This window comes from Rhamphochromis longiceps, linkage group LG15, assembly GCF_057381845.1.
Source record: "Rhamphochromis longiceps isolate RC_006_pf linkage group LG15, R_longiceps_female_GT1.1, whole genome shotgun sequence".
Taxonomy (NCBI): domain Eukaryota; kingdom Metazoa; phylum Chordata; class Actinopteri; order Cichliformes; family Cichlidae; genus Rhamphochromis; species Rhamphochromis longiceps.
In genome coordinates this window covers 23,708,900-23,723,380 of record NC_140571.1, presented here as the reverse complement: position 1 = coordinate 23,723,380, position 14,481 = coordinate 23,708,900, and the positions used below count along the sequence as shown (strand labels likewise).

General features: G+C 38.3%; 1 protein-coding gene across 1 annotated transcript; it reads left to right on the top strand.

The window, feature by feature from the left end:
• The first annotated feature begins 1,244 nt into the window (after positions 1 to 1,244).
• On the top strand, positions 1,245 to 13,769 carry LOC146652691 (uncharacterized). Its single transcript, XM_085381224.1, has 13 exons — positions 1,245 to 1,272; positions 1,994 to 2,303; positions 2,362 to 2,381; positions 2,438 to 2,725; positions 2,864 to 2,992; positions 3,128 to 3,217; positions 3,773 to 3,824; positions 3,912 to 3,974; positions 10,904 to 10,965; positions 11,043 to 11,129; positions 11,447 to 11,565; positions 13,452 to 13,520; positions 13,635 to 13,769. Exons 1-13 carry the CDS (start codon positions 1,245 to 1,247, stop codon positions 13,767 to 13,769), a joined length of 1,452 nt encoding a protein of 483 aa, XP_085237350.1.
• Positions 13,770 to 14,481: the final 712 nt, after the last annotated feature.

Sequence of the window (14,481 nt, the reverse complement as noted above, 5' to 3'; positions counted from 1 at the left end):
TACAGCTGTAATAAGTTACGTGTGTGATATTTATATTTGTGCTTTGTCTTTATTGTCTTTCCTCAGGAGAACAATCTCAAATAGATGAAGACCTGGTTAGCATGGTGATTGAGGACTCCCAGCCATTTAGCATTGTGGAGGACAAAGGATTCAAAAGATTTGTTAAATCATTAAATCCTAACTATGTTCTCCCCACTAAAGGTTATAAAAGCAGTGAAAATTTAGTTTTTACTGAATAAAATATGGGCAGGACTGACGCCTCAGTGTGTAGCTGTCCATACCTCAACGTTACAAAAGCACAACCACTGTCCACACCCCAACCACACCTCACCTCACAGTAAACCCATACGGAAAAGAAATAGTAAAAACTTATATGTGAAATCATATAAGGCTTACATGATTTACTCATGAAAGTGGCCACTTTCGCATTACTTTCATACATTGTTTTAGTAAGTATCCAAAACATACAAGTTTCATTATATAATTTTTCAAGGGATCTCATATCTGTTTTCACACTTATATGCTTTTCATACAAGTTTCACACAAGACAGATACAAACTTTATAAGATTTATATATATCTTTTCCATATGGGAATGATCATTTCCATTTTAAGCATTTCCAAATGATCATTTTCCATACTGCCAGTATAAATATACAAAGTATACTGCCATCACTACAATATACATGTTTTACACACTCCTTTTGTTGTTGACATTTACAGGCTGTGTGCAAAAGGCCACACTCTTCAAATTCATGCCAACTAATATTTTTGCATTTTCCAGTAGATGTCCTACTAGAGCAAATGAAGCTTCAAGAAGCTTTGCGCTGGGGTGAACCAATTGGATGAAAAGCTTCAATGCTTCATTTGCCCATCACTAAGATACAAACAGAAGCGGTGGGTGAACATGAAACTGGTAAACCTAAACTGGGCAAAACTAATAAAACAAACCAGAATGAAGATGCAGGGCAGTACGGCGAGACGCAGGGAGACCGAGGAGAACAACACAGACAAACCAGCAACTAACAAAGGCAGACATGAGGTTTAAATACACAGAAGGATAACGAGGGAATGAGACACAAAAGGAGGGCACAGCTGGGAGTAATCCGACCTGACGAGACAGGGGAAAAGTAAATTGACACACTGAGATCAGACACGGACCTTCAAAGTAAAACAGGAAACACATACACGTAATGACATAACACACCAACCTAACACAGACTGGGGGACACAGAACATAGGAACATGAAGCAGAAGAGTACAAACACCCAAGGTAACCAAAACCACAGAATAAAAATAAACTAAAACATAAACACGCAGTCACAGACTCCAGACCATGACACACAGTGCCACAACATCACGATGTTAATGTTTTTTTTCTAAAAATACTACGCTGTTCAAGCCTCCAACTCCCTCTTTTATTAATAACCCCACAACTGCCATTTCTAACCCCATAATAACACAATTCTCAATTACACAGGATTAGAGTAAACAAATGTATCCAATAATAATAACGTGTTAATGTTTAACTTTAAACTGTGATAGATTAAACAGATGATCGCAACTAATTTAGCAAATGCTGTTGACTGGAAGAAATGATTGAAGTCACTAAAAGGAAGTGACACGTCATTACTCACAGGAAACAGATTTATTTTTAGATATCTTTGAGGAGAATCTTCAGAGATGTGTCATTAGATCAAGAGAATAAGAAGAAGCACAATGTTTACAGTCAGATGGATTCAGATGGATAATCTGCTTTTACTGATTTGTTTGGTTGCAGGTAAGGATACAAATGACATAGATTTTAAACCAAAGATGAGACAAAAGCTGGTGTTTATTTAAAATGGTCCTCAGCAGTGTTGGTCAAGTTACTTGAAAAAAGTAATCAGTAACTAATTACTGTAACTAAATACTGATTATATTTAGACAAAGTATGAACAACACAGCCGTACTCTGAGTTTGCTGGTCACATTTCTCTTTCTTTCTCTCAACAGCAGCAAGTGGGCAACATTCATCTTTGATTGTCAGAATTGATGATGAGGCTACTTTACCCTGTGAAAATGTGAAACATGGTCAGGATAACTGTGACAACATTGAGTGGCTCTTCAATGACTTCATTGAAAGAAACACTGTAACACTTTTTGAACATGGACAGAAAGAAGCAGACAGACTGAATGTTACAGCAGGCTGTGCTCTGGTTATAAAGAAGGTCACAGATCAGGATGTTGGTTGTTACACCTGCAGGCAGTTCATATCAGGAAGCCAACACTCAGACTCTTTTGTTTTTTTTATTTTTTCTTCACAGTAAGTATTTACATCTTAATGTTTTTAACTTAAAGTGTCTTTAAAAAAATTGCTGAAGCATTACATTAATTATAATTAGTAATGTTCATTTTTTTTCTCTTGGTGTCTTTCTCTCTCATCTTCATTATCACCAGTGACTGAACAGAAGGACAATGATAAACTCATCTTGTCCTGCAATGTGTTCCCACATCAAAACTGTAGTTACACAGTGGAGTGGCTGTATCAGGGTAAAGAGGAAATATCTAACTCAGATATGGAGATATCACCAGGTGAATGCAGTTCTACTGTCACATTTAGATCATCTACCTTTAAGCAGACGATTTATGAGTCATTGAAGTGTAATGTGACAAATAAAGACACTAAATCAGCACAGCTGTTTCCCTTTACCTTGAAGTCCTCGGGTGACAAAACAGGTGAGAACTAAAATTGAAATTCATAATTACAACAAATATATGTTCATCTTATGTAACTGACTTTAAATATAACAGCAGTGTTAAAAAGAATACTACTTAAGCAACATGGTGTATATTCTCATTGTACAGGTGGAGATGAAAGAACAGCAACAACAAAATCAACAACTACAGTTATGCCAACGTCAGCTATAAGAAGTGGAGAGACTACTTTAGAGGACAGAACCACATCAAATGGAAGTTACATAACATTTCCAAACAAAAGAAAAGAAAAACGAGGTAGTGACTAAAACCACAAATACGAATGTCAGAGCTGAAATAGAATTCATTTGATTCAGTGTGTCTCACAAGGCTTACAACATCCAGCTCATTTCACAGTGGCAGCGACTGCGCTGATTTTTATTCTGTTTCCAGGTTGGTCATGGTGGTTCATTGTTGTTCTTGTGGGTTTGGCAACACTCACAGGGATTGCTGTAATCATAATCAGACAGAAGACAATGAAAGGTGAGACCAATCACAGATTGAAAGGTAAATTAAAAACGTTAATTGTGTATTTTCAATGTGTGTAGAAATATGTTTCATTTTGAGAGTTTCATGTATAAGGCAGTTTCCAGACAGCTGTTTACAGGTGTTGCACATCTGCAAACGTTTCACTGATCATTGAGATTTCTATTTGAAGACGTGCGGAAACAAAATCATGATGATAAATGTAACATATGTAATTGTCTCCTTTTGACTGTTGTGGTTTTGCCATGTGTTAGATGTTTGTTTTTGTTTGTTTGCTTTAGAAATGAGACAAAACTGAAACTGTGGATTTTCAGTACGAAAGCTAAACATGATTGTCTTGTCTTTTCAGGAAATAAAAGGCAAAGGGAAGAAAACACAGTGAGTTTAACACTAATAATAAAATACTTTATGTAAATGTGAGTATAACATGTAGTGTAGAAATAAGTAGTTGCAGCAACAAAGGATTCATGGGGGATAATATAAAATAGCCGATGCCCAAAAATAAATAAGAAAACTGTGAGATTCTTACTCCGCTGTCCTGTATTTGTGCAGAGCAGAACTTCAACCCTGCAAAGGTCACATACTACGCCCAGTACTCACTGCTGTATGTGCTGTGTGAAATGTGTCTGTGTGAATGAAGACAAATACTTGAAAGCTGACAGTTGATGAGCTGATTGTCATAATATTGCAGACTGAACCTGGTGTTTCCTATGCTTCCATCAACTTCACCAGGAAGAGTAAGACGAAAGCCCAGGTAAAGTATATTTCTATCCAAATCATGACCAGTATGTGTTGTTTTAAATTATAAGGTATGTGGAATTTAGCTTTCATGTTTTCTTTTAGGTTCTAGGTGACGGTGACACTGTGACCTATAGCACTGTGAAAGCTTTCTCCACTTCTGGAGTTTTCTGTGATCCCAGCAGCCTTTACTCCACTGTAAACAAACCAAAGAAATAAGATATTACTTACTGCATGTATGACGTTGTTTAAAATGTTGCATATTTTGACTGACTGATCATCAACTAAGATGCAGGTTAGAGTAAACAGGGCTATAAGCATGCTCTAAAATAGGAAATCTAACTTTGTAACTGCTTGAAACTTGTTGTCTGTGGTCATGGGCACAAGGTATGATGCAGCTCATCTTATCTCATTGCTAGCTTATGCAGTCTTTATTTGATATAATTTCTGAAAAATTGTTTTGTAGTTCATATACAAAAATAATGGATTGGATTTATATAGCACTTTTCAAGGGATCCAAAGCGCTTTACAATGCCACTATTCATTCACTCACTCACTGGTGGAGGCAAGCGGTGTAGCCACAGCTGCCCTGGGGCAGACTGACAGAAGCGAGGCTGCCATATCGCGCCATCGGCCCCTCTGGCCAACACCAGTAGGCGGTAGGGTAAAGAGTCTTGCCCAAGGACACAACGATCAGGACAGAGAGCCCAGGGATCGAACCGGCGACCTTCCGGTTACAGATGCGCTTCCCAAACCCCTGAGCCACAGTCGATTTAGGGGTGATGAAACAGACAATATCAGATCTTCAGGCATGAAGCCACTGAGCTGAGACTCCCTCTCGAGGTGGACAGTGTGAAAAACATCACCTAAAAATGAAGGTCTTGTAGAATTAGCTGCTTTGTTATTTTAGTTTTTCTGTTAAAAATAATTTGATAATTTTCACATCTGCTACTTAAATGAGTTTTTGTCATTCTTGTCTTTATTGTTTATTATTATTAGTACCACAACAATGCAAGTTTATATCAGTGTAAAGCTTAACACAATTAAAGTGAAATCAGTCTCTCTTATTGTTCTGCTTGTTTAATTATTTGGCTTTGTTAATTATCTTTCATGTTTTGGGGTCAATAAAAGCCTATTTTTGAATTAAACATCTGTGTCCTCTATGCCTTATTGCTTGGTCCCTGACAATTCACTAAGAATCTTCACACCTCCAACTTCCTGTTCTGTCACTAACCACACAGGAGTACATGTAATAGCACAATAACACAATACTAAAGTACACAAGCTTAGAATAGGCAAACTATAAAAAATAAATTTTTACTTTTAACTCTAAATTGTAACAAACAGGTGATCTCAACTAATTCAACAAATATTGGTGATTGGAAGAGAAAGACTGAAGTCAATGTGAGGAAGTGACACCTCATTACTCAGAGGAAACAGATGTATTTTTATATGTCTTTACAAAAAAGGTTTAGAGATGTGTCATTAGAGAGGCGACCTGGAGAGCGTAAGAAGTACGTTTACATTCAAATGGATTTGTGTTATTTCCTTATACTGATTTGTCTGCAGATTTTGCTGTATATACAGCAGAAATAATTTTACATTTTAAACCAAAGCTGAGACACAAAATTGTATTTAAAATGGTCCTTATATTAAGTATCCATGAAGCAGTCATATTATTATTGGTAACAGTTCTCTTCCTTGTTCTCAACAGCGTCAACAGGACAACTTTTATCTTTGACTGTCAAGTGTTGGTGATGAAGCCACGTTGCCCTGTTAAAGTGTAAAGGATGTTCAGCATAATTCTGATGGTGTTGTCTGGATCTTGAATTCTTTAAGGGGATAAACAGCAGTAGCACTCTTTGAATATGGGCTAAATCATTCATTCTGAGTCTTACTGAGTCTTATAAACAAGGCCATAGATCAGGATGTTGGTCATTACAACAGCAGGCAGTTCATATCAGGAAGACAGGAAGTATCAGACTCTCATGTTCATCTATCAGTGAATATTTAGATCTTAATGTGTCTTAAAGTGTCTTAAAGTTTTTAGAACAACAGACTGAGATTTTATATTGATATTGATTACAGTGTTGAGACTAATTTTCCTTTTAATGTCTTTCTCTTTCAAAATATCCGTCGCCATCATTGACCAAACAAAAGGACAATGGTAAAGTCACCACTCTGTGAGGACACATTAGCCTTGTAGACACACTGTGGAGTGGGTGTATGAGGGTAAAGAAAAAATACCCTGACAAATGGAGATAGCACCTACTTCCTGTGCTTCTGCTGTGGCATTAACATTTTTCTTTGATCAAAAGTCAAAGTTTGGTGTGTAGTTTGTTGGTAATTTTATTTTTTTTGGTCAACATAGGTCAGTGACTAGTGCCGGGTTTGTCACTCATGTATTACACAGTACTGTTGTCTAAAAATTAATGTAATGTAATTAAACACCAGAGAAAGTAATTTGTTACAGTTCTCATCACATTACTTTTACATAACCCGTAACATAATCTAAGCTACCAATTATTAAGGCTACAGTCCCACAAACTCACACAGATCCCGATCCTAATACAGCTACGCAGAGTAATTCTACTGTAGAAACATGTACAGATAGAGCTGGATGTTGCACTGTTATACGAGTGATTGATTTGTTACCTGTGGACGATCGGGATTTGGTTGCTGGGCTGGGGTTGGCATACACTCAGTTTTATCATTATATTATCATTATGTTAGATTAAAAAGGTTATTCAACAAATGTTAGAGTTCAGAAGAAAAAGACTGAAGTCACCGTGAGGAAGTGACACCTCATTACTCACAGGAAATAGATATATTTTTCTTGCCATCTTTATTCTTTTTTCCTGTCTCTTGCATCTTACTGTTGTTTTTCTCTGATGTTGTGGGCTAGATATTTTTGTTGGGCCCAATCGCTGCCAGAGCGCCTTACTTCAGCCTTGACAGCTTTTTTTAAAATGTCTAATCACCATTACTTGGGTCCTTACTCAAGAAAAGTCATGTATTGCACATTTTGCTTGTTCCTTTAAAGAAAAAAGTATTGCAGTGCATTACTTTTGAAATTTGTTACACCACTTGTTTTGCATTGTAACATTAACACAATTTAACAGCATGAACTTATAGGTTACACACACCAACACAAATACCCATCCAAATGGGGGCACAGATACACTCTTTGTTTTAGATTTTAGGAATAAAACAAAGGCAACAATGCAAAGAAAAGATAAAGTGATTCAGTGATTTTAGTTTAGAAACATGAAGAGGTAAACAAGGCTGCAAGCCTGACTCCTCATCACTGCTTTGGTTGAAGTCCAGGGTCTGGCTGCTGGGACTGGGTATAAAATCAGCTTTATCATCACTCTGCTTTCCTGGTTAGCTTTGCATTTGGATGTTGTCAGTGCAGAAGCTTGCAAAGAGCCAAAGTTGTGTTGGCAGCATAATGCTGTTGCTTCTGTTCTGGATGAAGTTTCTACTTTACTATAATTCTCTTCTGCTTTTGTGCATTAAAAAAATTAATAAAAGTAATGTTCATATTTTCACTCCCCAAGGCGAAGGTAGGGTTTCCAATTCCAGAAAGACCAGCAGCGGCTGGCTAATTTCATCATTTGTGTGTTGATTACGTAGGGGAGAACGTTATGTCAGAGACAGACAAGACGCGTCACAGCACTGACGCATCTTGTCTGTCTTTGTTCCAAGTTACTGTGATGTCACCATGTTGGACTGGGGGGGTTTACGCTCCATGTTAAACATCTCAAAGACTCTTCTTTTTTCTAATAATAACACAGTCTAACAGAAAAGGATTTGCATTTCTGTGAACAACTTATCTCAGCTGATCGTCTCTGCATTAATATTAAATGACTTCCTGTAATCTCATGTTGGCTAAGTGAATGACGTGAGAAGACGCAGACGTTAAGTCATTATGAGGATGTGACACCTCACAGACCACAAGAAGCACATGTTGCATTTGTGTTTCAGAAGAACTCTCAGAGACTGCATAGTGAGCGTTACAAGGAGACACCAAAAGGCACGATGTTTCCAAGCAGATGGTTTAAGATTTCTTTTTTCATGATGATGATGCTTCAGTTTGCAGGTAAGGACACACATTAAATTGCAAACATTCTAGTGTTACATCATTAAATACTATATGCTTAAATGCCATGCTGTTATTGTTTACTTGAATCTTGAAATCTAAAGGTCAGACATCAGTTTGTTTTTCATTTCTTTTGACTTTCAGACTATTTCTCAACAGCAGCAACTAAGCAAAAACTGTCTGGTCATGTTTACATGTAATCATATTACTAAAACCCATCTTTGTATAAAGGACCTGGATCCCATTTTAGAGACTTTTTTTTTTTTGCTCTGAGTGTAGAAAAGACAACCAGACATGTTTTCATTGTGTCCTGATCTCTGTAGAAATGTTCAAATCCATCAGCTCACAGAGACGAGACACTGATATCTATTGGAAACCTACTCTCTTTTACTTCAGTGGGGCATGTTTGTTCAGTTCAGTTCAAAAACAAGTAGGACCGTAAATAAGTGTAGGGCTCAGTCCCAAACATGTATGGTGAGCATTAAATGAAAGAATCGCAGGTTTTGAAACAGGTTGATGGCTCTGATCCTAATGGCAACTATTACAAATACATTTCAATACATCAAGAGCATATTTAATACATTGAATGTGCTTTTTTTTGCTTTCAAAGATATGCATGACATAAATAATTTTAAACTGTAAACCAAATCTGAGACAGAAATGTGTAAAATGCAGTGGATTTAAAATTATCCTCACACTAAGTACTGTATTTAAAAAAAACCTGTCAATTTATCACACACTGAGGTTAATTATGGAGTTCCACAGGGTTCAGTGCTAGGACCAATTCTGTTTACATTATACATGCTTCCCTTAGGCAGCATCATTAGAAGACATAGCATACATTTTCACTGCTATGCCGATGACACCCAGCTCTATCTGTCCATGAAGCCAGATAACACACACCAATTAGTTAAACTGCAGGAATGTCTTAAAGACATAAAGACCTGGATGGCCGCTAACTTTCTGCTTCTTAATTCGGATAAAACTGAGGTTATTGTACTCGGCCCTGAAAAGCCTAGAAATATGGTATCTAACCAGATTCTTACTCTGGATGGCATTACCTTGGCCTCCAGTAACACTGTGAGGACCCTTGGAGTCATTTTTGACCAGGACATGTCCTTCAACGCACATATTAAACAAATATGTAAGACTGCTTTCTTCCATTTGCGCAACATCTCTAAAATTAGAAATATCCTGTCTCAGAGTGACGCTGAAAAACTAGTTCATGCATTTATTACTTCCAGGCTGGACTACTGTAATTCATTATTATCAGGATGTCCAAAAAACTCGCTGAAAAGCCTTCAACTAATCCAAAATGCTGCAGCAAGAGTCCTGACAGGGACTAGAAAGAGAGAGCATATTTCTCCTGTTTTGGCTTCCCTTCATTGGCTTCCTGTTAAATCCAGAATTGAATTCAAAATCCTGCTCCTCACATACAAGGTCTTAAATAATCAGGCCCCATCTTATGTTAATGACCTTGTAGTACCATATCACCCTATTAGAGCACTTCGCTCTCGCTCTGCAGGCCTACTTGTTGTTCCTAGAGTATTTAAAAGTAGAATGGGAAGGAGAGCCTTCAGTTTTCAGGCCCCTCTTCTGTGGAACCAGCTTCCAGTTTGGATTCGGGAGACAGACACTATCTCTACTTTTAAGATTAGGCTTAAAACTTTCCTTTTTGCTAAAGCATATAGTTAGGGCTGGACCAGGTGACCCTGAATCCTCCCTTAGTTATGCTGCAATAGACGTAGGCTGCCGGGGGATTCCCATGATGCATTGAGTTTTTCCTTTCCAGTCACCTTTCTCACTCACTATGTATTAACAGACCTCTCTGCATTGAATCATATCTGTTATTAACCTCTGTCTCTCTTCCACAGCATGTCTTTTATCCTGTCTTCCTTCTCTCACCCCAACCGGTCGCAGCAGATGGCCGCCCCTCCCTGAGCCTGGTTCTGCTGGAGGTTTCTTCCTGTTAAAAGGGAGTTTTTCCTTCCCACTGTCGCCAAAGTGCTTGCTCATAGGGGGTCATATGATTGTTGGGTTTTTCTCTGTATCTATGAAGCGCCTTGAGGTGACTTTTGTTGTGATTTGGCGCTATATAAATAAAATTGAATTGAATTGAATCAGTTTGTTGATCAAATTTGTCTCTGTCTCTCTTATTTCAGCAACAGCAACCTGGCAACATTTAGCGTTTATTGTAAGAGATGGTGATGAAGTCGCGTTGCCGTGTAAAAATCCAGTAGATGGTCAGCGTAACTGTGACAGTACAACCTGGATGTTCATGAATTTAAGAAGTGCAAAAACAGTAACACTCTTTGAACATGATCAGTTTCACAAAGAAGCTGGAGCTAAGTTAGGTAGACTGAGCGTTACAGCAAACTGTTCTCTAGTTATTCAGAAGGTCACAGATCAGGATGTTGGTCTGTACAAATGCAAACGGTTCATATCAGGAAACCAACAAGACTCACCTGTTCATCTTTCTGTTATTCACAGTGAGTATTTGTATATCAGTGTTGTCAAGTTAATGTGTTTTGTTTTGAGCAACATACTGAAATATTACAAAAATATTCATTAAAATGATGAGGCTAATGTTTCTGTTGTTGTCTTTATCTCTCGATATCTCCATCATCACCAGTGACTGAACAAAAAAGCAACGATAAAGTCATCTTTTACTGCTACGTGTTCTCATATGAAGGCTGTAGGCATTCAGTGGAGTGGGTCTACGAGGGTAAAGAGAATATATCCTCAGTCATGGAGATTTCATCACGTTCCTGTAATTCCAATGTGGCATTTGAGACATCTCACTTTAATCAGAAGTCAATTTTGTCTGAATTACTGTTTGTAAGGTGTAAAGTGACAGATGAAGACAAAAGAGTGCAGCTGTTTCCCTTCAGCCCTCCGTCCTCGGGTGAGAAAACGTAAAAACTATAATTGACCTCAAACTGTTGCTTATAATTAAACCAAATATGCGTCCATGTGTTCCAGGTTGGTCATGGTGGTATGTTTATGTGACTGTGGGTTTATCAGCACTCTTAATTATCATAGTGATCATCTCATGGAAGAAAATGAAAGGTAGGACCATTCACAAATTAAACATTAAAATTAAAAAGTTAAATGTTTCATCTTTTGTCTGTATCATTGTGTAGATCTTTGTATAAAAATATTGGATGTTTCAGCGTTCATGTTTGATATGTTTTGCTGACTTTGCATTGAGGAAAACAGTTTATGGCTTGATGATAAATACAACTGAGAAAGCTTAGCAACTGACCATAGTTTGAATTTCAGCAGGCAAAGACGTGAGATCAGCAGATCACCTGATCAGTCATTTGTGCAAGTGTCTGAAACCCACTTCTGTGTCTGACTTATGTCATATCTGTTGTTTTTTCCAGGAAATAAAGAACAAAAGGAAGGAAATAAGGTGAGTTTAAACACTACAATGTTTATTAGTACTAAATATTTGTACTGTCGCAAAAAACGATTTATAGGGACTGCATATACAGCAGAAAAAGCATAATTTGAGTCACCTATGTTTCTGTGCCTGTGCAGGAACCAAGCTTAAGCCCCAAAGAGGCTCAGTCTGGTTCAGAAGCCAGTCACAACTGATAGGTTTGTAGCATAAACCTATTCGCTGGAACGTTAAGACAATATAATTACACTGCAAGCAAGACGCAAGTAGGCAAACTTCTTCATGGTACTCGTGCACGGGAGAGAACCAGACAAACGCCGTTCCTTCGCTTGACCCCAGTAGCTCTCGTCCGTTCTCCCGTATCACTGTCCTTTTATTGAGGTTACATGAATATGCATAAGTTCATTAACATATGACGTCTACATACACAAAGAGTACCTTGCGTGTGTGTGTGTGTGTGTGTGTGTGTGTGTGTGTGTGTGTGTGTGTGTGTGTGGACTGCTGATCAAAGGGTCAAACATCCTTGGTCAGGAAGAGGGTAGCCTCCCCCTCACCCTAGATGGTTCATCCTAGATAACACGGTGAGGAAGTCCTGCAGTTCATCTAAACAAAGAGCACTTAGACTAGAACAGACGCCACTACGTTAATCCTACCATAAAACAATAAGACACGGTATGACCTCTCATGCTCCCAAAGTGCTGTCTAATACACACAAAGTTTGCAGACTATCAAGGATCAAAACCTCTACCAATCTACAACTAATTACAAAACTCTAAGCATATATAAGTAAATATTTCTAAGCATAAATGACAATCAACAATACAACTCTATCAACAACACTGTGAGATCACACACACTACACCCAGTTCAAAGTTACACTTACTGCTGTATAGGGATGGGTACCGGTATCTGGCACCGGTTCTGACATAAACGGTACCCAGACCGAAAAGCAGGGCACATTTCGGTGCTTCATTTCGGTGCTTTTTTTTCCCTGAGATGTCACACACTTTGGATTCTAGCCAATCATTTTACCTTTGCAAGTGTAGTAGGCGGGCCCAGGTACGTACGTTCTTTTAGAGCAGAGCTACAGATTAGCTGCCCAAGGTGAAGCGGTCAAAGTCTGGCTGTACTTCACAGCAAAAGATGCAAACTCAGCAGCCTGCAACAAGTGCTTTAAGGTGACACTGTGCAAAGGAGGTAACTCCTCGAATCTGATGAAACACCTGGTGACGCATAGCGTTTTTTTAAAGGCTGAGAAATGCACCGTATTTGATAGCTTGCTGCGAGACCTCACACCGTGCACATCTACTGCGGGTGTGGTGCCTGTTATCGACCCGGAGTTAGCAACATGCACCCGAAGAGGAGAGTCCTGGCCCCTAGCCCTGCCAGTGTAGCAGAAATGATGACGGATGATGATGGCAGCAGCAGCCGTTCTTCTCTGTGTGAGTAGCTTAATGTTGTTCGTGTGTAAGCTAACCACGTTATTAAATGAATGCATGTAAGGTGAACTAGCAAACACTGTCATAGTTACATGTGGCTGTCTTCTTGTTTGATGGCAGATGCTCCCTTCACCCTGGCCAAAAAGGCTAAAATGACCAAAGAAAAAGTGGGAAACAGCTAAACATGAGAGGTTTTTGGACAAAGTTGGTGTTTTTTTTCCCCATTGTTTAAGCACTGCTTCCAACCAAGAGTGATACCATATATACCCTATAGCTGCAGAAAAGGCTAACATTGTTATCTTTTTACAAAAAACAGCTAAACATGAAAGGTTCTTGATTCTTTAAGCACCGGTTCGAGCACCGTTTAAGCACCGGCACTGCTTCAAAAGTACCGGTTTGGTACTGGTATCGGATAAAACCTAAACGATACCCATCCCTACTGCTGTATTTGTTCATTCTAACATGTCTGTTTAAAAAAAACCCCAGTGCTTGACAAAGGTTTTGAATTCAAAATAATTTTGTATCCATTATAATGTCTTCAATTTATAGGCTGAACCTGACGACGGTGTTTCTTATGCCACCATCAGCTTTGCCAAGAAGACCCAGAATAAAGCCAGGGTAAGATCTGTAATCGGTTACAATGAAGATGTTGGCATCCAAATCATAACTATCAAAACTTCTGACATGTATGATTAATTAAGGTAGGAATTTCTTATTCATGTTTTCTTTAAGGTACCCTGTAATGGTGCAGATGATACTGTGACATACAGCACTGTAAACGCTTCCTCATCTTCTGCTGGATATTCTTCTTCCAGTGATCTCTATTCCATCATCAACAAACCAAAGAAATATATGACTGGATTATGATTTCTTTTCTTGTGCACTATCGTACATGAAGCCACCGAGATAACACAGACTCCCTCTAGAGGTGGAGAGGGTGAAAATATTCCCAGATTGAAAATGCAATAAAATGAGATACTTATGTGAAATGGATATTTGTTTATGAGTGTTTGTCAGTCACTAACAGACAACCAAAGAAACATAGTTCTGTTAGCAGTATAATGTGGCTGTTTCTGTCCTGGATGCTGTTTCCACTTTACCATCGCACTCATATCCTTTTGTGCAATAAAACCAAAAATGTTGTCCATTACTCTACTACTCAAAAGCTGTATTGCTGTACAGCTTCTCCTCTCCACAACTTTCTTCGTTCTATAAATGAACTGTAATCATCTAATTACATTGCAAGTGCTGGAGTGAACTTTTTTCACTGCTTTGCGAATGGGTCATTCATTCTGCCAGTCACATGACAAAAAGTAAGATTGATGGTCAGGATAACTATCATAATAATATCATGGACTTCAGTCAAGGAAACACAGCAGCGGAATTGACTGGCTGACTGGAAGTGGGTGTCTGATTCAAGGTTCAAGATTTATGATGGCGATCACTGAACCTACAGAAAGGTCATATCAGAGGGCATTGAGGATTAGATTTTATTGTTCTTCTGTCTGTTTCTGAGAGTATTAACATCATCATTGCTTCTCATTGTGTCCTATTAGAACATAAAATGGATATTTTAAAA

Bases quoted from the DNA above. Each gene is read 5' to 3' on its own strand.
- LOC146652691 (XM_085381224.1), top strand. From the start codon at position 1,245: ATGAAGCAGAAGAGTACAAACACCCAAG. The intron at 1,273-1,993 runs GTAACCAAAACC...TTCTCTCAACAG, and splicing joins GAAGAGTACAAACACCCAAG to CAGCAAGTGGGCAACATTCA. The intron at 11,130-11,446 runs GTAGGACCATTC...TGTTTTTTCCAG, and splicing joins CTCATGGAAGAAAATGAAAG to GAAATAAAGAACAAAAGGAA.